Source organism: Salvelinus namaycush, chromosome 36 (assembly GCF_016432855.1).
Source record: "Salvelinus namaycush isolate Seneca chromosome 36, SaNama_1.0, whole genome shotgun sequence".
Classification (NCBI taxonomy): Eukaryota; Metazoa; Chordata; class Actinopteri; order Salmoniformes; family Salmonidae; genus Salvelinus; species Salvelinus namaycush.
The window spans coordinates 9,428,280-9,452,392 of NC_052342.1; the positions used below are offsets into that span (position 1 = coordinate 9,428,280).

The window sequence follows — 24,113 nt, forward strand, 5'->3', positions numbered from 1 at the left end:
ACACACACTGAATGAGACCACTGATTCCCCCTTACCCAAGCCTGCTTCAGGGCATCAGAGAAGCTGAGAACAGTGTGGAGGAGGAGAGTGCTGAGAGTGGAGAGTGAAGGCTCTTGACTGACTTTCAGGAGACTGTATGTTTGGACTATGTGCAGCCCACTGGAGTAGGATGTGACCTGGACGCATGCCCCAGCCTCTGTTTCAGACTATTGTCCAGGCCAAGAACTACATATACTTTGTTTTTTGTTTTAAGCGTCTTTGAGATGATGAAATACATTTATTATTATTATTACCAAGAAGCCATTTCAGGCTATCAAGTTAGAGTAGCTAGCTTGTCTGACTATCTTAGCTGGCATGACTGCTGGCAAAGTTGGTATACTGTAGAAAAGCAAGCAATTACTAAATGTACTGAATAAGACTCACATTCCTTTCAATCTTTTACCCAGATTTTAGCAGAGATGCAGAGAAGCGTATTTAGTTTCTTTAAAAAAAGTATCACCAGCCAGGAGGATACATACCACTCAAGAGGTATGCTTAAATACGCAGACAAATAAACCGATGTTTAAGATAGAATTGTGTTTATGGCTCTAGGTTGCAGGAAAAAGCTGTTTCAGGTGTTTGAAAAATGCTACTCTCTCCAAAACCCCACCGGGCATCCTCATGTACTTTGTGCCCGCTCAGATTTTTGGGATGCATGAGGTCCCTGGGTGGATTGATCATTTCTATTCCACATAAAGAATAAAAACTTTCGCTATATGGATCCAATGCTGGAACCATATTGTAATTGGTGGGATTACTATTTTTCTGCCTTTAAAGTGGCTACAATTTTAACATGGTATAACCAGATCAATCCCAAATTGAGAGCAAATTGACTGCTATTCAATTATGGAGATCACTTGATTGGTATAAGCAATTGGTATCCACTGTTAAATCCTTCCCGACTTCCACAAGTGAGTAGGGCAAAGATAGGACCTGTATGTCGATTTGGGATTGAGCCAGTCACCAAACTAAACTGGTTGGGGTTAGTCTACTTTTCCTCTATTAGAATGTCTTTAAATGTCCACATGGTGGTGCTGTAATAACAACCGAATTGAACTGTCTCTAAACTAGTCTAGTTATAAATCCCAAAATCTGAACTGTCTATTAAAACTACTTACAACCCACCCTTTACAACCTCACTAACAGTGTTGTGAAGCGGTTATGCTGAATACATGCACCAACGTGGAGCTAAAGAATATATAGGCCTGTTGATTCACCCTGTGCGCCATGATGTGAAATCGAATTCAACTACTCTCTAGCCTCGTGGTGCTCACTCAAAACAGTTAATTTTTTGCCATCTAAATTGCATGACATTTTGCATGATGACAACTCTAAACCCTTCAAGAGAGATTGAGTGAAGTTTAGAGACTGAGATTAAGCAGAACTGGTAGGATCCAGCGCACGACTGTGGAGTTGCAGGCCAACGCTACCCATGATTGATGTTACAATGTTGCAACATACAGAAGAGGGAACTGATGTGTTACAACACTGCAAATATAACCTATAAAAACATGTTAGACATACACAGACTGAAACAAAACGAGTCCGTCTGCAAAGGGGAATATGAACACAGAGGTCTAGTCTCTGCCACCAATAGAAGAGCAAATATATATGTGGGCGTGTCTTACCAACTGCAGGCTAGGTTGCGCGCACAGCGCTGGGAGAGAGAACTTGATACAGAGTAACAGTAAATCACACGGACCTACAGTATACCAGTGTTGAAATTTGTAATCCTATTGCATGTATTTTTGGCTAGTGAAAGGAGCAAGTGAGATCACTGCGATCTCCCATTTGGATAGAGTTGATTTGTTGGGTAAGGACAACATCGGATCTTTTTCAGGCACAGTTCAAATATATTTGAATATATAGCACCATGGAAATGTCCGAAAACAAGCCGAATGATGATCCGAAGTTATCTACGACTGACAGGATGGTAAAATGTAAGTGTACAATTAATTGATGTTGATCATAAACAGTTGCTGCGTTGCTTTTTATTTTGGTCATGAAGTCACACACTGCTGCCATAGACGAATGTCTCTCCCTCTCAACACATTACAATTCTAGTCTTATTGTACCCTAATGGTCTGCTCAATTGGAAATCTGGTTATGGAGAAAAAGGGTGTTAGCCGTGAGATACGACACCGGCTAGGCAATCTGTAAAAGTAGGAAGTACGGGTGTTATTACAAGAGTTGTAGGCATTCAATGTTTGCATTTAATGTCTTGCAACATGCTTGTTGGATATGGTCCTATATTGTTTAACATCCGCACATACAATAATATATATGTTTTTTCTTCTTTTAAATTACCATAAAATACATGACTTGTAGCCACACACATCTCTTCTGTATGAACATGGACGAATCATGTAGGGCAGGCTATCCAGTGATTGTACAACTATTATTCCATGGTTAAAAGTTAGACGTTTCCCCCCCCTATTTTGGAGTCCATACATAATAGAGTGACACATGTATCTGTTTTTGGCTAGCCCCCATGTTTGATGTTTGCCCCCATGGTAGGTTACTGTAGTCTATGGTGTCTAGAAACCACATGGGGGAATGAAATCACTATTGATTTAAACACAGAGTTAGGTTTGACTCTATACTCTACACAGTGTGAAAATAGTGTGTAAATAGTTTTACATTTGCTATGAATGCTAGTAATCATCCCCTGCCACATCAAATCAAATGTTCTGTCACATGCGCCTAATACAAGAGGTGTAGACCTTACCGTGAAATCCTTACTTACTTACAAGCCCTTAACCAACAATGCAGTTCAAGAAATAGAGTTAAGAAAATATTTACTGAATAACTAAAGTCATTTTTAAAAATATAAAGTAACACAATAAAATAACAATAACGAAGCTATATACAGGGGGTACTGGTACTGAGTCAATGTGCGGTGGTAGAGATTAGTCGAGGTAATTTGTACATGTAGGTAGGGGTAAAGTGACTATGCATAGATAATAAACAGCGAGTAGCAGCAGTGTAAAAACAAAGGGGTGGGGGGGGGGGTCAATGTAAATAGTCCGGACGGCCATTTTGATGAATTGTTCAGCAGTCCTATGGCTTGGGGTAGAAGCTGAGAGGCTTGGGGTAGGAGGCTTTTGGACCTAGACTTTGCGCTCCGGTACCGCTTGCAATTCGGTAGCAGAGAGAACAGACTATGACTTGGGTGACTGGAGTGTTTGACAATTCTTTGGGCCTTCCTCTGACACCGCCTAGTATATAGGTCCTTAATGTCAGGAAGCTTGGTCCCAGTGATGTACTGGTCCGTACGCATTACCCTCTGTAGCGCCTTACGGTAGGATGCTGAGCAGTTGTCATACCAGGCAGTGATGCAACTGGTCAGGATGCTCTCGAGGGTGCAGCTGTAGAACTTTTAGAGGACCTGGGGACCCATGCCAAATCTTTTCAGTCTCCTGAAGGGGAAAAGGTGTTGATGACTGTCTTGGTGTGTTTGGACCATGATAGTTTGTTGGTGATGTGGACACCAAGGAACTTGAAACTCCCGACCCGCTCCACTACAGCCCCGTCAATGTTATTGGGGGCCTATTCGGCCCTCCTTTTCCTGTAGTACATGACCAGATCCTTTGTCTTGCTCACATTGAGGGAGAGGTTGTTGTCCTGGCACCACACTGCCAGGTATCTGACCTCCTTCCTATAGGCTGTCTCATCATTTTCGTGATCAGGCCTACCACCATTGTGTCGTCAGCAAATTTAATGATGGTGTTGGAGTCGTGCTTGGCCACGCAGTCGTGGGTGAGCAGGGAGTACAAGAGGGGACTAAGCACGCACCCCTGAGGGGCCCCAGTGTTGAGGATCAGCGTGTCAAATGTGCTGTTTCCTACCCTACCACCTGGAGGCGGCCCGTCAGGAAGTCCAGGATCCAGATGCAGAGGGAGGTGTTTAGTCCCAGGGTCTTTAGCTTAGTGATGAGCTTTGAGGGCACTATGGTGTTGAACGCTGAGCTGTAGTCAATGAACAGCATTTTCAACATAGGTGTTCCTTTTGTCCAGATGAGAAAGGGCAGTGTGGAGTGCGATTGAGATTGCGTCATCTGTGGATCTGTTGGGGCGGTATGCGAATTAGAGTGGGTCTAGGGTTTCCGGGATGATGGTATTGATTTCAGCCATGACCAGCCTTTCAAAGCACTTCATGGCTACCGACGTGAGTGCTAAGGGGCAGTAGTCATTTAGGCAGGTTATCTTCCCTTTCTTGGGCACAGGGACTATGGTGGTCTGCTTGAAACATGTAGGTGTTACAGACTTGGTCAGGGAGAGTTTCAAAATGTGAGTGAAGACACTTGCCAGTTGTCCGCGCATGCTCTGAGTACACGTCCTGGTAATCTGTCTGGCCCCGCGGCCTTGTGAATGTTGCTGACATCGGTTACGGAGAGCGTGATCACACAGTCGTTCGGATCAGCTGGTGCTCTCATGCATGCTTCAGTGTTGCTTGCCTCGAAGTGAGCATAAAAGGCATTTAGCTCATCTGGTAGGCTTGCGTCACTGGGCAGCTTGCGGCTGGGGTCCCTTTGTAGTCCGTAATAGTTTTCAAGCCCTGCCACATCCCACGAGCGTCAGAGCCGGTGTAGTAGGATTCAATCTTAGTCCTGTATTGACGCTTTTTGATGGTTCGTCTGAGGGCATAGCGGGATTTCTTATAAGCTCCTTGAAAGCGTTAGCTCTGGCCTTTAGCTGAGTGCGGATGTTGCCTGTAATCCATGGCTTCTGGTTGGGATATGTACGTACAGTCATTGTGGGGAAGACGTCGTCGATGCACTTATTAATGAAGCCAGTGACTGAGGTGGTGTACTCCTCAATGCCATTGGAAGAATCCCAGAACATATTCCAGTCTGTGCTAGCAAAACAGCCCTGTAGCGTAGAATCCGTATCATCTGACCCTTCCGTATTGAGCGAGTCACTGGTACTTCCTGCTTTCGTTTTTGCTTGTAAGCAGGAATCAGGAGGATATAAATATGGTCAGATTTGCCAAATGGAGGGCGAGGGAGAGCTTTGTATGCGTCTCTGTGTGTGGAGTAAAGGTTGTTTAGAGGGTTTTTTCTTCTCTGGTTGCTGGTAGAAATGAGGAAAAACGGATTTAAGTTTGTCTGCCTTAATGTCCCCGGCCACTAGGAGCGCCACTTCTGGATGAACATTTTCTTGCTTGCTTATGGCCCTTATACAGCTCGTTGAGTGAGGTCTTAGTGCCAGCATCAGTTTGTGGTGATAAATAGACAGCTACGAATAATATAGCTGAGAACTCTCTTGGTAGATAGTGTGGTCTACAGGTTATTGTGAGGTACTCTACCTCAGGCAATACCTCAAGACTTCTTTAATATTAACATGGAGCACCAGCTGTTATTGACAAATAGACACACACCCCCGACCCTCATCTTACCAGACGTAGCTGCTCTGTCCTGCCGATGCACGGAAAACCCAGCCAGCTCTATATTATCCGTGTTGTCGTTCAGCCACGACTCGGTGAAACATAAGATATTACAGCTTTTAATGTCCCATTGGTAGGATAATCTTGATCGTAGCTCATCCAGTTTATTTTCCAGTGATTGCACGTTGGCCAATAGGATGGATGGTAGTGGCGGTTTACCCACTCGCTGACAAATTCTCACAAAGCATGGCAATTCTTTGTTGAAATTAAAGCATAAATCAAAGCCTTTCCCTATTCCTTGTTTTTAGGATGGAAAACATTTAGATACATTTTTCAACCATTTTTTTAACGTAAATACTAGGAATAAGCATAGGCTTTGATTTCTGTTCAAACAGATGGAAAAGGGGTCTTAGACAACATCTACCAGGTATTAGAAATACATCAAAACACAATAATGTTGTGTAGTTAGTATTTAGTTATTTGCCTTTCGGAAGTTTAAGAAGCATTGCTTTGTAATACTATTAGCAAAAACCCACATATCTTTAAGTTATTTTCAGATTTCTCTCCCTCATGAGGGAAAATAATTTAAGTTGACAGAAGTAACAAGTAAAGGTAGACCTACAAATTAGTGATTGTGTTTTTATTAATAACAATGTGGCTTATGATTTTTAAGTCGTTAAAATGTGTCGTTCTGTCACCAAATCGGTAACGGAGTGACTAAAACATCTGTAACAGAATGACTGCAACTGAATTGACTACAATGGGAATTCATAGTAGTCCCAAACCACAGTTGTGTCAACTGCTACTGTCCTCCCTTCTACTGGCATACTGTTATGTTCAGCTCATTACTGTTTTCTTTCCCTTTCTGTCGAGTGGTGGTCAAAGTGAGAGTGTGAAAACAGTCTGGACAACCCCTTCCTTTCTCTCTCCCTGTTTCTCTCCTCTCTCTTTCCAGTTAATGTCACCTCTCCCAGCTCTTACTGACACCTACCCATGAGTCCCCTCTCATTCCATTTACTGTAACCAGCCCTCTCACCCACTGAACACTGATTGACACAGGACATCCATGGACATTGAAATTTGGTCAGTCCAAATCTGAACCAATCATAGATGTCTGTTTCACAAGTTTGGACTGCACTGCACAGTACTGTAGAGTAGAGTTTAGGTCAGTCAGTACAATATACCGTAGAATAGTAAGTGGTCCCGTGTGGCTCAGTTGGTAGAGCATGATGCTTGCAACGCCAGGGTTGTGGGTTCGATTCCCAGTATAAAAAAGCATGAAAATTGATGCACTCTGAACAAGAGTGTCTGGAAATGTTTTAAATAAAGTACTGTACAGTAGAGTAAAGTTTAGTTCAGTAGAGTGAAGTAAAGTTTAGTTCAGTACAGTAAAGTTCAGTAAAGTTTAGTTCAGTAGAGTGAAGTTTAGTTCAGAAAAGTTTAGTTCAGAAAGTTTAGTACAGTAAAGTTTAGTTCAGTAGAGTGAAGTTTAGTTCAGTAGAGTGAAGTTTAGTTCAGTACAGTGAAGTTTAGTTCAGTACAGTGAAGTTTAGTTTAGTACAGTAATGTTCAGTAGAGTTAAGTTTAGTTCAGTAGAGTGAAGTTTAGTTCAGTACAGTAAAGTTTAGTACAGTAGAGCACACTAGAGTTGATTAAGGCTGGGAATTGACAGGGTCCTCACGATACGATATTATCTCGATATTTAGGTGCCGATATGATACAGTATGTATTGCAAGTCCCACGTTTCACATGTGTTGTGATTCAATACTGTGATTTTTTTGTGATTCTATGTTCCAAACTTCTGCAGAAGGACAAGAGAGAGTTTTGATAGTCATGGAAATAAGTGTTGAAAACAAATTGGCTTCATATTTAAAAAGAAGATTGAGAACGCGCAACAATTATATTGCAATATTGTCAATACAATATATTGTCAAAAATAATATCCCAATATGTAACTGTATCTATTTTATTTTTTTTATCACTAGATTCGAGTACACTATAATTGATTGTATTGTACTGAACTATACTCTGCTGTTTATTTATTAGTTTATTAGGATCCCCATTAGCTTTTGCAGAAGCATCAGCTTCTCTTCCTGGGGCCCACAAAAAAAAACACAAAACATGACAAGTAACAAAACACTGATAGACAAGAACAGCCACACAAATTGAAACTACAAATATAGACAAGACAAACAATACCTCAAAAGAACAATACAACAATACAAATAAAAAGTGATGAGCGGAACCGTTCCGTATTTTATCGAACGGGTGGCAACCCTAAGTCTAAATATTGCTGTTACATTGCACAACCTTCAATGTTATGTCATAATTATGTAAAATTCTGGCAAATTAATTACGGTCTTTGTTAGGAAGAAATGGTCTTCACACAGTTCTCAACGAGCCCCTAACTGCTGCATATACCCTGACTCTGCTTGCACTGAACGCAAGAGAAGTGACACAATATACCTAGTTAATATTGCCTGCTAACATGAATTTAGAGAGAGAAAAATAGTCCTATAATTCCTATAATAACTACAACCTAAAACTTCTTAACTGGGAATATTGGAGACTCATGTTAAAATGAACCACCAGCTTTCATATGTTCTCATGTTCTGAGCAAGGAACTTAAACGTTAGCTTTCTTACATAGCACATATTGCACTTTTACTTTCTTCTCCAACACTGTGTTTTTGCATTATTTAAACCAAGTTGAACATGTTTCATTATTTATTTGAGACTAAATAGATTTTATTTATGTATTATATTAAGTTCAAATAAAAGTGTTCATTGTTCATTCAGTATTGTTGTAATATTACAAATATATATATATATATTTAAAAATCGTCCGATTAATCGGAATTGGCTTTTTTTGGTCCTCCAATAATCGGTATCGGCTTTGAAAAATCATAATCTGTCGACCTCTAGCGTATGGGACGCTGGGCTGAAGGGAGTTGTAGTTTTCATTTAGCAAACATTCAACCTAGTTCAGCGCAGAAATGTGGTAATTAACTACAATGACCATAATGCATTGTGCCTGTTCTTTTCCATCTTGGACAGAGATGGATACACTTTTATGCCTGCTATGTTAGGTAAGATACAGACAGACCACATAAACCCCCGAATGAGAGAGGAATGTACACAACACAACAACGAGCGAAGAGAGAAAGGGATAAAGACAGTTCGTGAAAGTATGCCTTATCTACTTTAAAAACGAGTAAAATGATTGTCAGACAACTCTGCAGCATGCTTATCCAGGCTAGCCTTGCTAAATAGGATGACTAAAGACAATATAGTACGGAGAGAACAGAGATAATGTTCGATGGTTGTCTGTCTGACTGGCTGCTACTGCCTAAGCAGAGATGAGATGATGACTTTAAGGAATGAAAAATGATAAAATGATAAAATAAAAAGTAATATACACTGTAATATTTTATTATTTCATAGTAATGTCCTATTTTACTATGTGGACCTTACAGAGACAATGGAATATTTTCAATGTTTTGGCAATTGAAGGTTCACTATATTTGGCTTTGGAATTTCCATTAAAAAGCTCAAATAATTTTTATGTCATTATTTCATTAAAGCACTAATCTCTCAGCACTAGAAGGTGGCAAGTCTTGTGGGGTATGTATGGGTATCTGAGTTGAATGTTATTTGATTATGCAGACAATCTGGAATTTTCATGACGTAATATTTCTCATAAAAACTAGAATAGAAGCAGTTAATCTCTGGTCAACCATCAACCAGGAAAGACTGGCCTTAACAACTAGTACAGTAAAAATAAAAACACAGGACATATATATTTTATAACAGACCATCTTCACAACAACTTTGTTAATGTGACTTGACCATGATAACTGACCATGCAATGTTATATCTAGGAGTTGAGCTTCTTCAACTTGCTCAGTGGTCACATCCTTTATACACAACTCCAGTCGAGGTTTAGGTCTTAGAGAATGTTTTAAACCAAATACAATGCTTTTAGTTGTAGATGTATTTAAGACCAGTTTATCATTAGTCACCCATGCTGATACTGACTGTAACTCCTTATTTATCATTTCAGTCAGCTCACTGGTTTTAGGTGCTGACATGTAGAGAGTGTAATCATCCGCACGCATAGTCATTCTAGCTTTGTGTAAGACCAGTGGCAAATCATTTGTACAAATAGAGAAGAGTAACAGCCCAAGAGAACTGCCCTGAGGGACACCGCACTGTACATATCTGATGTTGGAGAAGCATTCATTGAAGAACACTTTCTGGGTTCTATTGTTTAAATAACTCTGCAAACATGTGCTGGCAGGTGATGTGAAGCCATAGCAAGTGAGTTTCTTCAATAACAATTTATGATCAATAGCATCAAAGGTTCCACTCAAATCTAATAATACGGCTCCAGCTATCATCTTATTGTTAATTTCTTTCAACCAATCACCTGTCCCCTGAGTCAGTACAGTACAAGTTGAGTGCCCTTCTCTATATGCATGCTGAAAGTCAGTAGTTAACTTGTTATCTGAAAATTGTAATTTTATTTGGTCTAACACAATTCTCGCCATCAGTTTACTAAGAACAGGCAGCAAACTGATTGGGTGGCTGTTAGAGCCAGCAAAGGGTGCTTTACTATTTACTGTACTGTACTTTACTGTACTGAACTCTACTGTACTTTACTGTACTAAACTCTACTGTACTTTACTGTACTAAACTCTACTGTACTGTGCTCTACTGTCCAAAATTCTGAAACATAGACATCTATGATTGGTACAGATTTGGTCCGATCCGGACCAACCAAATTTGGTCTTGTTTGAAGGTGGAGCTCATTAGAATAATAGCCAGTGTGTAGAATAATACCCAAACATGCAAAAGAGGATATTACATTTTCTACCTTTGTGTACCTATTCAGGATACATCACCATGAACAGAATGACATTTATAGTTATGCATTTCTATATTGTACAGATAAGGGACTCATGATGTAATTCTTTTACCATCATTCTGTTACCGGGTGTTAATCCCCTTCACTTACTGTAGTTTAATAAACAAAATAGATTTTTTCAAACTCAAGGTGTCATATCAAAGACACCGCCAGCGGGTTTGGAAATAACCGGATAGATCCAGTTTTCAGGGGACATATAAAGAGCCTGACTCCCGCTTTTGGACGTTAACACAAAAACAACTAATGGAACTGTGAGGGGACACACGCACACACGAACACACTCTTAACACACACATCATTTTTCTTGTTGTATTGTTTGTAAAGTTCTTTTTTTTTGCATTTGTTGTGTATTGTTGTATTTGTAACTTGTGTGACTTACCTTGTCTATCAATGTATTAGGGTTTTGTTACTTGTCATGTTTTTTTTTGTGAACATCAGGGCGAGTAGCTTCTGCAAAAGCTAATGGGGATCCTAATAAACAAATAAACAATGTGACACTCCCATCTTAAATCCTCCTCCACATTTACTGGATTGGTTGAACAGTGCCGAAGACAACCCCCCCAACAGTAATTTTTTTCTTGTCAGTTGGCATTTATTCTTATGCCTGCTACGTTACTTTATATCATAGCTGACAGTGACACCCCATTCTTTCTGCAGACATCTTTGAATCTTAATTCAGAGTAAATATTTAACAGAGTTTTTTGAAAAAGTGGTCACATAACAAACTGAGGGAGATTTTACCGTCATTCTGATACCAACATTTACATCTGCACTGTTCTTCGAGTAAATGTGTTTTTGTACAATTTTCAGATACTCTACTCTCTGTTATTATCTATGCATAAGTCACTTTAATAACTCTACCCACATGTACATATTACATCAATTACCTTGAAACCGGTGCCCCCGTACATTGACTCTGTACCGGTACCCCCTGTATATAGCCTCGCTATTGTTATTTTACTGCTGCTGTTTAATTATTTATTACTTGATTTATTTTTTTAGGAATTTTTCTTAAAACTCCATGGTTGGTTAAGGGCTTCTACACCTGTTGTATTCGGCGCATGTGACAAATAAAATTTGATTCAATTTTTTTTCTTTGACAATTGTTAAAAGTAGTCCTTGTGCATGGAGTTGTATGGTTTGTTTAACTTTGCTATCAAAGTTTTTTTGTTTGGCATACTTTTAAAATGAAAAATCGGGAGTCTCAGCGTCATTCTGTTACTGTGGAATTGCCCTCATGCTAATGTTTACTACTCACAACCCACATCAGACAAAATCACAATTATTCTTGTCCTGAAATCGTAAAGAGGAGGATTTTAACTTAACAATATAGGGTGATTGTGGTGATGCTGTGTTAGGTTGTTGAAAGCTACCACAAACACACAAACACACACACACAAACACACACACACACAAACACACACAATGTCTATTAAACATATATAACAGCTGATTGAGTTTTCATTATTTTCCATTAATTATTTGTCCTCAAACAGCTGCTATGATATCAGACATAGAGTAGTCATTATTTCAGCTTTGTGTCAATATTATGACTGTACTCTATACAAAGCACCCCTCCAAATATCTGGAGGCAAAATGTATGTAGTAATCTGTTGCCAATCCTCCTATTTCACCCTATGGGCTGTTTCTCATCTTCAATAAAACATGCATCGCACATTTCCACCTGTTTTTGAAAACAAAGCCTATATAAAGCTGGTGGCAACCGACTGTTTCAGTAAATATCCAGGTTTGTCTTATAAAAAGAGTAACCATATTGCACTGAAGTTTGTGGAAGAGCTGTAGATTTAGATGGCTCCGTGACTGCTGCTTCCGGCTCAATAGCATGCATGGCAAGATGGCGACCATGTTAATATAAAGTGAATAGTATCAGTTGTTGTTTATGTTATTTGACTCCAGTTAGAAAGGAAAGCCTCCATAGCAGAGTATGTGTTTGCAGAGGCCTTTCTTTTGACTTGGATGGCTAATATTTGACTTTTGAGGATAGGCCCGGGCCCCTTGTTTAGACTTGTGGGGGTCTGTCACTACGGCCACTGATCCCAGCTGGATAGTTGAGTCATTTTCAGAACCTTAAGTAACGACACATACTCACCGTGGATTTATGTAATCTCCTGCCCAGAGACGCAGCTTCCCGCTGCTTTCAGGTTGGTGTGTGTGTGTGTGTGTGTGTGTGTGTGTGTGTGTGTGTGTGTGTGTGTGTGTGTGTGTGTGTGTGTGTGTGTGTGTGTGTGTGTGTGTGTGTGTGTGTGTGTGTGTGTGTGTGTGTGTGTGTGCGAGCACTTTTATTTGGCCCTCTAAGTTTTCTGAGAAATAAAAATAAATACATTTATATATTTTACATTTTTTAAATTTTCATTGTCTTTCAATACACACATACAGTACAGTATTTTAATTGTTAACAAAAGTGGTTAATTAGCTACTCACCATTTACTAGGTTGAGAGTTTAGGACTACAGTATAAAGTTCTGTCTGCAAAAAGATGATTCTGAGATAATTGTCTTTTAAAGTTCCGAACCCTCTTTGGTTTGAATGGTGTCAGCGATTTTTATTGTGTATTCTTTTGAACTTAACAACATGAATTGGGGTGTTTAGAGTATATATAGGTAGAGAACATTGAACAGAACAAGGCAATGTCTAACTTAATTTTGACAAAAATGCAGATAAATTAAGGAATATCTGATGTCTCGCAAGTGGATATAATAATGGTTTTCAAATAAACAGTCTTTGAAGGTATCAGCTGGGAAATAGCATATGAATGTGTTTTGTAGAGATGTCCAGATTTCCTTATCCTTACTTTTCCTATGTCCGACAAAAGCGGCACTAGAGGGTGGTAATTGGGAAGACGAGGATAGACAGGGGGTATGAAGAGCACCATTTGTGACCGATAACGGCAGCAGCAGAGAACATAATGGTATTATCATACATCATCGATTGTCAGCTGATAATGTAATATGGATTGGATAGAGACCATGGTAACCAAACAGAGATGTCGGTGTTCTCTACATTCAGTGCACTGTCACAAAACAGTACAAAAATGAGTGTTTCTTATGGGACTTATGGGCCCTTCCCAACCATGCAGAGAGAAAAATAGAAAAAGAATAGAAATATTTAATAGAAAGGTTGTTAAAAGCATACTGTATCTGTTTTGGTCCAAAGAGCTGCTTGCTGCCATAGCTTCTTGGATGATTGACACACATTTCCCCCTGGTTGGTTGTTGTTGGCTGCTGTACTCCATTGGAGCATTTTAGTGTCTCTCTTTTAAGTGTAACCCCAATGAAAAGAGTAGGTAAACACATGAGAGAGAGAGTGTCAACATTTACTGGGTGGTTACAAGGACAGAGGAACATGCTGAACAAATAAAGATGGAAGAAGGCATATGCTGACAGATTGTATTCATTAAACTGGCTAGCGAACCTGTTCTCTCTTTACTTTGTCATTTGAATCAGCCTCAAAATCAAATCAATTGATTGATCATTTGTTCAATTCCTCGTGGATGTATGCCCGACACAAGACTTAACAAGTCTTTTCAATCGTCCTTTGGCACCTGCCTGTTTCTTAAGACTTGTTCACACTGCAGACCCCCTAGAAATCCCCATCAAAATCCATCTAAGATAGAGATATCTGTTTTTATGCATGGGCTGCATTTCAATCCACCGCATCCACCAATGGCTGTGGAAGGTGGCTGAGCTACAGCGGCGTTTGTCAGATCTTGAGACATCCCGAGAATCAGTCATCAAACTAATATGAATCGCTCTATGGAAAGATGAGACTCGCACAATGGTGTTTTTCTATTTCTATGACCCCCACAAGCGTCACGGGACTCGTCCGAAGTCGGTACTGCTGATCCGCTAACTTCTATCTGTAGTGTCTGAACAGTTTGGGCTCTATGGAAAGGTATGACTGTCACGACCATGTACATGTCGGTTGTTTTGCTCTACAAGACTCGGTAGCCCGGTACCACAATATTTTTTTATGGAAGTAGTTTAGTGCCCCCCAAAATTTTATTCTGATCTTTCTTATATCTCTCAGATATAGGACAGACGCTTTAAAACAAACTTCCTTTTCATTTGTTTTTTGACTATCTGTTTTTCCATGTATGAATCTGTTATTCAATTTTGCCGGGCGATACCTAAAGGGGTCCTAAAATTCAAAATCAAATAGATAGTCATACCAAGGATAATTTATCTTTAAAAAAAAATTGCATATGTTAGCTTAGGAGACAAATAATAGTCTAAAAACCACTTAGGACAACTAAGTCGCATGGCCAGGAATCTGACTTCAAACCTCTTACAAAGGTGGTTTGAAATGTGGCTTGAAGTATCAGACTCCATGTGTTTTTTGGCTGTTCAGACTGCAGTAAAAAGAACAGATTTGAATCGGACATGCAAAAAAATTGGATTTGAGTGACTTCAAACTGCCAATGTGAACAAGGCTTTAGTCCTCCAGTGTCCCTTTGGCATGCGGATAGGTTCCAGAATGCTTATGGTGTGTGTGTGACTAATGACTCCGGTTAAATGGGATTGCAGGAATTGTTGAAGGTACTGTAGGATACATTATTATCAGTGATGAGATCAGAGCTTTGCCTTTCGTACTTGAAAAACGTCACATGCAGCTGTTGACTGTCTTGATGACTTGTCATGAAACTGCAAAGACTGCAATGATAGCCTCTCCATGTTGTACTGTATTGATATATACATTCTGGCATCGGGTGACATTGGTTTTTAAAGGGATGTCCCAAATGTCCATGACGTCGCGACACACACTCGGAGACTCACTACCGTTGTAAACCTGAGGGACTACTGCACCTTGGTCGCTCATTAGATTACAGAGGAATTAGTCTCTGTTGTAGATTTAGGACACAGCAAAGGGGTGGATTTGGCCAGATTCATCTCTTTGTGAAAGAGATAAAGGCAGATCTGCTCAGGGGGTGTAATCTGACTCCATGCATTAGCCTGTGATCTTGCTAATTCAGGCCGAACAAATGTAGCGAGCCTAGCGTAGATCTGGAAACAGCAATAATATAATTTGTTTGTGTACAAGTCAATGGCTTTTGAATTTCTATTGATCACATACATTTTTTTATATGACATTTTACATTTACATTTTAGTCAGCAGATGCTCTTATTCAGAGCGACTTAACAATTAGTGCATTCCTCTTAAGATAGCTGGGGCTGGATGAAGCAACCACATATCACATTAGTAGGAAGTATATTTTCCCTCGATAAAGTAGTTCTCAGCAATGTCAGTGCTAGTAGGAAGATCAAATGTTTTTATTTTTGCATTTTTGGGGGGGGGGGGGGGGCATTTAAGATATACTCTATACGAGGCCATTTATTATTCAGTAATGATTCAAATAGGGTGGGGAGGGGGTCTTTCAATCTTGACTGACTTGGCATCTCATGCGGTGTTATTACATTTCTCATTTTGAAGCAAGGCACCAGGTGCTGTGTTCTCATAATGTAAAGGTCATGGGTGCCTTCTCACCTCACTGAGGCATTTCCTTGTTCCTGAGTTGACAAACTCATCTCCGTCTAACTCCACATTAAAGAATGACATACAGGGCATTCGGAAAGTATTCAGACCCCTTGACTTTTTCCACATTTTGTTACATGACAGCCTTGTTCTAAAATGTATTCAATTGTTTTTATTCCTAAATTGATTAAATCGTTTCCCTCCCCTTATCAATCTAAACACAATCCCCCGTAATGATAAAGCAAAAACAGGTTTGTAGAAAATGTTACACATTTATAAAAAAAAATGTATAAAAAATATTACATTTACATAAGTATTCAGACCCTTTACTCAGTACTTTGTTGAAGCACCTTTGGCAGCGATTACATGCTCGAATCTTCTTGGGTATGACGCTACAAGCTTGGCACACCTGTATTTGGGGAGTTTCTCCCATTATTCTCTGCAGATCCTCTCAAGCTCGGTCAGGTTGAATGAGGAGCGTCGCTACACAGCTATTTTCAGGTCTCTCCAGTGATCTTCAATCGGGTTCAAGTCCGGGCTCTGGCTGGGTCACTCAAGGACATTCAGAGACTTGTCCCAAAGCCACTCCTGCATTGTCTTGGCTGTGTGTTTAGGTTCGTTGTCCTGTTGGAAGGTGAACCTTCGCCTCAGTCTGAGGTCCTGAGCGCTCTGGAGAAGGTTTTCATCAAGGATCTCTCTGTACTTTGCTCCATTAATCTTTCCCTCGATCCTGACTAGTCTCCCAGTCCCTGCCGCTGAAAAACATCCCCCACAGCATGATGCTGCCACCACCATGTTTCACCGTAGGGACGTTCTTCCAGACGTGATGCTTGGCATTCAGGCCAAAGAGTTCAATTTTGGTTTCATAAGACCAGAGAATCTTGTTTCTCATGATCCGAGAGTCATTTAGGTGCCTTTTGGCAAACTCCAAGCGGCTGTCATGTGACATTTACTGAGGAGTGGCTTCCGTCTCGCCACTCTACCATAAAGGCCTCATTGGTGGAGTGCTGCAGAGATGGTTGTCCTTCTGGAAGGTTCTCCCATCTCCACAGAGAAACTCTAGAGCTCCCGCGATTGCTCAGTTTGGCTGGGCGGCCAACTCTAGGAAGAGTCTTGATGGTTCCAAACTTCTTCCATTAAAGAATGATGGAGGCCGGCCTCCCGAGTGGCGCAGCGATCTAAGGCATTGCATCGCAGTTTTTGAGGCATCACTACAGACCCGGTTTCGATCCCAGGTTGTGTCACAACCGGCCGTGACTGGGAGTCCCATAGGACCGCGCACAATTGGCCTAGCGTCATCCGGGTTAGGGGAGGGTTTGGCCGGGGGGGCTTTACTTGTCTCATCGAGCTCTAGCAACTCCTTGTGGCGGGCCAGGTGCTTGCAGGTGTTTCCTCCGACACATTGGTACGGCTGGCTTCCGGGTTAAGCGGGCGAGTGTTAAGGAGCGCAGTTTTGGTGGGTCATGTTTCGGAGGACGCATGATTCGGTCTCGGAGCTCTACGACAATTCCTTCAACCTCATGACTTGGTTTTTGTTTTTTGCTCTGACATGCATTGTCAACTGTGGGACCTTATATAGAGAGGTGTGTGCCTTTCCAAATCATGTCCAATCAATTGAATTTACCACAGGTGGACTCCAATCACATTGTAGAAACATCTCGAGGATGACCAATGGAAACAGGATGTACCTGAGCTCAATTTCGAGTTTCATAGCAAAGGTTCTGAATACTTATGTAATATGGTATTTTAGTTTTTATATTTTAGAAATGTGCAAAAATGTCTAAAAACCTGTTTTCACATTGTCATTATGGGGTATTGTGTGTAGATTGAGGATTTTTTTATTGAATCCATTTTCGATTAAGGCTGTAACGTAACAAAATGTGGGAAAAGGGAAGAGGTCTGAATACTTTCCGAATGCACCGTACATAAGTACACCATACAAATGTTCCTTGTTTAAACTTAAAAAGATAAGTTACATTCATTGTAATATACACGTTTGTACAACATAACATTTTAGGTCAGTGGGGTTAACACATTTTATTGTAGTTAAAACACTACGCTTTAGCGCTGTAGATCGACATAGAAATTGAGCCCCGCAAAGTTGTCTGTGAAATTTGTACCACTCAACCAGTCGCCTGTGATAATATGCCTGTGTTCTGAGGTTTTCATGCTGATAATATTTGTACTTTTATCGATAGCTCTATTCTACCACCAAACTCCATGGAGTCGGTGACATTGGGAAAGCCCTACTGTTATGTGGGCCACATCGATTCGTTTTTTTAGCTTTTAGCTCATGTGGCTTGCCTTGCTCGTCATACCCAACAGCAGTTATCTCCCTTGCCCTGTACTTTATGCTATCGGGATGGGGGGTAAAGTCGAGTTACGTATCGCTATGTTATTTTTGATAATATCGCAATATTGTTTTTGCGCTAGTCGGCTGTACCTGCACCAAAACTCCAAGTATTTTCCCATCATAGCTTGTTTTCCATCTTATTTTTAAATAGTAAGCCATTTTGTTTTCAGCACTTTTATACCCATGATTGATCTAAACTCATTTTCTCCTGCTCTCTGTCACTCTGCAGCAGACATATAGTGAGCAATATATTTGGAACGTCGAATCGCAATAAAATTGCAGTATCGAATCACAATACATATGGAATCGTGAGAATCGCAGTACCTATTGTATCGGCACCTAAGTATCGTGATAATCTCGTATCATGAGGTCCCTGGCAATTCCCAGCTCTAGTACACTTGATGTGGTAAAGTGTCTGTCCTCTTTCTCAAACGTGCATTTAACGTCTCCAGTTACTGTGGCTGGCAGTGCTTCATGCACTCCCTTTGTTAGCCATGGGGCTAACCGCAGCAGTCAGTTTGGAGCAGCGACAGTTGCGTGTCATTAGATTTCCCTCTAGGACCGGCAGCAGTAGAGTCCCAGATCAATCAATAGGATGTCTACTACAAGTGTAAATACACAGTGGGAATGCACACACAGAAGCCTTATTGGAGCCGGAAGGGCTTCAAGCATAGGCCCCTAATGCGGCAGAGAAAAGCTGCTTTCTGTACGAGCCACCTTTCACACTCCAACACATATAGCAAGGACGTGCATGCAGTCGTAGAAGGCTGATGGACACACACACACACACACACACACACACACACACACACACACACACACACCAACACACACACACACACACACACACACACACACACACACACACACACACACACACACACACACACACACACACACACACACACACACACACACACACACACACATAGATACTGTATCTGTGCGAGTCCACATGAAAACATGCATCCCCTCTCTGCCTTATCTGGGTGGCTCAGACTGTACACACTGGACAGCATGCACACAGTACGCACACAGCAAGTCTATTCAATGCCAGCTAATGTTGTGTGCTAACCTGTGTTATTTATTAACATGTGGAAGGGCAGGGTTTACCCATTCCCCCCAGAGATACGTTTGAGTGAGCCCTGAGAATGCGTGACACAATACGAGCTGAGGTATTTGATAAACTTCCCTCTCAACACATAAGACATGTCTCTGGAGTTGGCACCATGTCCCCTTTTCATTTTCAGGGAAAATCTAATATGCTCTGAGGCCTAGGAGAACATGAGTCGTCAGTTGGCATCATGTCAGTTTGCAAAACACGCGTTTTGGCAGCAAGAGCCCCCACAGACCCCCACAAAACGAAACAATACTATTTTGGTTTCAAGGGAAATGGGGGATTCCAGACCATCTGGTGCTGCAAGCCAAGGTCTACCTCTAGGCTAACACTGCAGTGTTATCATACTCACTGTTTCTGAAGTGGGGGAATGTGTTATGTGGTAACAACATACCACTAGGTTAGACCCTGATGGATGGGACAAGCTCCTGCAGCGTAAGCGAGCATGCTTCAGCGTGTCACACACACACATACTTTAACTCACTCACTTATACACACAGACTGTACACACACACACACACACACACACACACACACACACACACACACACACACACACACACACACACACACACACACACACACACACACACACACACAGGGGTCTGCTCTGAAAGGCCGCCATTCCCGTTTTCTATTTAAATGCGAGGGACATGTGAAAAGCCAGCTGTACGCTGCCTGTAAACAGCAGAGTAGCGGAGAAAGGGAAAGCTCGACGTCAGAGAGGGATGTTGCAGGGCTTCCAGCACCATGTCGGCACGGCTGTGGAATATTAGACACAGAAGGGAGTATTCTACCTCTCATACCATATATCAATCATCAAGCCTTCCAGTAGTGTGAAGCAGAAGGTGTTGGCCTGGGAAAAAAATGTGTCTGCTAGTAACTGAGGCTTCAGGACCTGAAGAGATTGAAAACTCCCTAGTAACTAAGGCTTCAGGACCTGAAGAGATTGAAAACTCCCTAGTAACTAAGGCTTCAGGACCTGAAGAGATTGAACACTCCCTAGTAACTAAGGCTTCAGGACCTGAAGAGATTGAACACTCCCTAGTAACTAAGGCTTCAGGACCTGAAGAGATTGAACACTCCCTAGTAACTAAGGCTTCGGGACCTGAAGAGATTGAAAACTCCCTTGGCCTAGAGGAGTATGTAAGGAGTTTCCAAGGGAGGTTTCTTCCGACACTTGGGAGGTGAAGTTCAAAATGGAGGGAAAGTGTTGCATTTAATAACCTTTTACTGCAGTGGGCTAAATTAGGGTCACACAGAATGTTTCCTGGTAGTCATAAACAAATCTTTGAAACCAAAGTATACCTCTCACACACATGGTTACGGGCTTAAAAAAAGAAGACACCTGTACCATGTCAGATATAGAGTTGAAATGTATTACATTTGGAGTTTGCATCCCAATATTACACTTTATATACACCACAGGAGACTGAAATATAACAAAACTGTTTGACATAGAAACACCAGATTTTCTGCAAGTTTAAAAAAAATTATGTTGATTAATTATGAAATTAGGAAAATAACATTCCACCCATGAGGCCACTAGAGGGAGATTTGGTCATTTGATTGCAAGAAAGGCTACCTATAGTAGAACACTCATTTCAAAGTGGAATTTGTTGCCATGTCTCTCCTTTTAAAACGGGTCTCCTTTTAAAACGGATCCTTTTAAGTCATAGGGAAAGAGGCAGATGTTTAGGTTCCATGTTAGTATGCTTCCCAACTGGAAGTGGTAAAGCAGAGGGTTGTGTTGGGCGTGTCGTTAAGGCCTAGCTTTGGTACCAGAGCAATTCAAGATGGCGTCACACTCGCGCTCTACACTCTCCCGGGGTCTTCAGGCTTTAACTGGGATTGAGTTTGATGTTCTTTTACTATGTGTTTTATTTCTCCCGCGGTCACGTTCAGGTTTCCATTATGAAATAGGAGCCCTTCGAAGGCCCTGTGGGTATTTAGGCAAAGGGGAATATTCCTCTGCTAGAACTTGGTTGTCTATGGGCATAGTCATTTACTTGCCTTAGTACATGCCGGATGAGTTTGGATAGAGTCTGATAAATAGCACAATATCCACATAAATGTAAATCACAGTTCAGTTAACTTTTCCGGTAGAAAGCAATCGATAGTATCGACACAGCAACTATTCACATTTCCTTGCTCATACAAAGAGGTATTAAAGTAGTCATGGCAACGTGACTCAATACACTCTAACCCTTATTTAAACTTTATAGCCTTTCTATAAAGCATTAAACAAAGAGTTCTAGCTACATGAGTGTTTACCAAAGCTAGCTGGCCAACTAATCGATCCTGCAGTGAAACTACAGCCCAGGAAGACATTTCTCTGATGTTTTCATACTGTTCCTGGTGGGTGAACTAGCCTAGCGACTACAGCTAGCGAATCAAGGACTCTAGGTTTATTTACACACATTTACCCATGTTAATTATAGACCGCCTGGCTGAAAATGAACCCTCCACCCCATCCACAGGTGTGTTGAGCTCTACACTCCACACGCTTGACTATGCACATTTGTAGGCAGTACTTTCTGTTCATATGTTTATACTGTATTGTCATTGGAAAATATCGTTTTTTTTGTTATGTTCATTTAAAAAGGTATACGGCTAGTCTATACAAATGTCCCACATGTAACTAATTCAACATATTTTTGGGCTATTTTTCTGTTATTTCATAAAGGCTCTGGTTTTGTCTGAATCCATCAACATTTACCTGTCATTCATGTCAAAGAATCAGCTTCACAGCCATCCTTACCTCTACAGAGACAGAGCTGACCAGCGTTCAGTGACTGAACAGGCCTGGCTGTGGAAGAGAGGAGCCAGCCAGGCAGAAAGGGGTTTGAAGCTGGCCTCAGAGCTGTGGCTGCATGGCAGGCCACTCAGTCACACACGCCCACATGGAGGAGAGGGGGGGAGGGAGGCTAGCTGTCCAGACCGCTATGCTCTGCTCTGTGAAAAACCTACTGCAGAGGAGTCTGACCGGAGCCAGAGTCGTGACTGAGCACTGTTTGTTTGTGTGTGTGGCTGAGTCGGTCTGTCTGCCTGTCCGCTTATCTGCCTGTCTGTTCAAAAGCTATTGAAAGCTGGCCATTGTTTACTGGTGGTACTGTAGGGGCTCGAAGTGTCTACTCGAAGTGTCTACTCGAAGTGTCTACTCTGTAGTGTCTACTCTGTAGAGTAGTGTTTACTCTGAACGTCTCTTTTTCACAGAATCGCAGAATAGCTTTTGATACTGTGTAAAAAACAAAAAACAAAAGGTTGACTCATCTCACTGTTGGGTGTCTTCAGTCCTTGTTACATGTGCGTTGGCAGTGGTTTGTAAACAAAGATACCGCATAAACATTTCGGTAACATTTTACTCAAGGCCAACTGTTGTAACGCATGAAGATGCTGTCGCAATGCAACGTAAGACTTTAGCATGCAAGTCAAGTTGTTCTACAAATACAAGTGACCAAGCTAAAACGGTGCATAGTCAGGTGCTATCAGATCACAAACAGATGTCAATAGCTCCGGCGCTATCCACTGTTACCTAACACCGGAGGCCAGCCAGACTGTTAAAAAAGATAGCGTGTCTGTCTGTCTGACTGTGTCCCAGTTGATTTTGTGCCTGTCAGAAGAGCGACAGACTGGGGGCCATATATTTGATTGACCAATCAGCATAGCCTTTAAATCATCCTAATGCCCTGAAGGAGATCGTTAACAGGAGGGGCCGTGTGTCCTAAATCATGGGGTGTGTTCATTCGGCACCAAACAGCAGAAAACAGACTGAAACAGGGAAGGATTACCAGGACTTGTCCAATAACAAATGCTCATTTTGGTTTTCTGTTGCAAAATGTTTTCTGTTGTATGCCCTAATGAATACCACCCTAGCTGCATTTTGGTTTGTCTAGCGTGGAGCTGCCTCCCTCCCTACCACAAAGATGGCCTCCCATGTCCTGTTACGTTTTGCATTGATGATGTGTTGTAGGAACTTTAACTCAAAAGAATGCCTCCGTTGAAGAAGCGACAGTCTGTCAGTCCTAGGCCTGTAGATTTGTTTTTGTGGCTGTGTTTTTGAACATCGTTTGGGCATGTTGTTGATTTCAACATTCTGTTTCTGGGTGTGTGTGTGTCCCCCCCCCCCCCCCCCCCCCCCCCCACACACACACATGATGTATCATCATCATAAGTCTTAGATAGGTCCTCAATTAATTATCATGCATATGGCATCATTTTTGAAAACGTAATGTAAATGTAAAATGTTGTGTGACATGTAAATAGCATAATTTAAAAAACGATACGCTAAACACCAACAAACAAACCAAAGTCAAACAGTCATCAAAGTGTGGGACGTTGTAGCAGAGAAGACGAGCTTCGTTGTTTGTAATGAATTCTGCGGCACACCCTAGTTACACACGTACATGCACACTGTTTGTTGTCCTTTTTGGCAGCTCTTGTATGGCTCCACCGTATGGTGCAGCCTATCACGTTCCCCCAGCCCCCACCCAGTCTTTGGGAAGGTTGAGGGAATGGCAATGCGGCTTGTCACATATCTACTGTGAACTCGACCGACTCTCTGTGTCCTTCCCTCCGTCATCTAACTGAAGTGTGTTATCAAGCTCTCTGACATCTTTGCTAGCAACGTTGACGTTTGTATCTCTCTGTCAAACTTGCTCTCATTATGCCTCTCTGTTTCGTTTTAAGTCTGTCTCTCTATCTGCTATTTTTCTATTTGTTTTTGGTGAAGCGATTCTGTGATTATGCGGTGCCCTTGTTGAAACAGCTGAGCTGGATAATACTACTCTCTGGGTCACCATCT

General features: G+C 41.4%; 1 protein-coding gene across 1 annotated transcript in view; it reads left to right on the forward strand.

Annotated features, from left to right (window-relative positions):
- The first annotated feature begins 1,685 nt into the window (after positions 1 to 1,685).
- Positions 1,686 to 24,113, forward strand: part of LOC120030311 (serine/threonine-protein phosphatase 2B catalytic subunit alpha isoform-like) — a 107,131-nt gene continuing 84,703 nt past the window's right edge. The window contains exon 1 of the mRNA XM_038975664.1: positions 1,686 to 1,979. Coding sequence (XP_038831592.1) covers positions 1,913 to 1,979 — 67 coding nt within the window. The 5' untranslated portion in view covers positions 1,686 to 1,912. The remainder of the gene's footprint in view (positions 1,980 to 24,113) is intronic.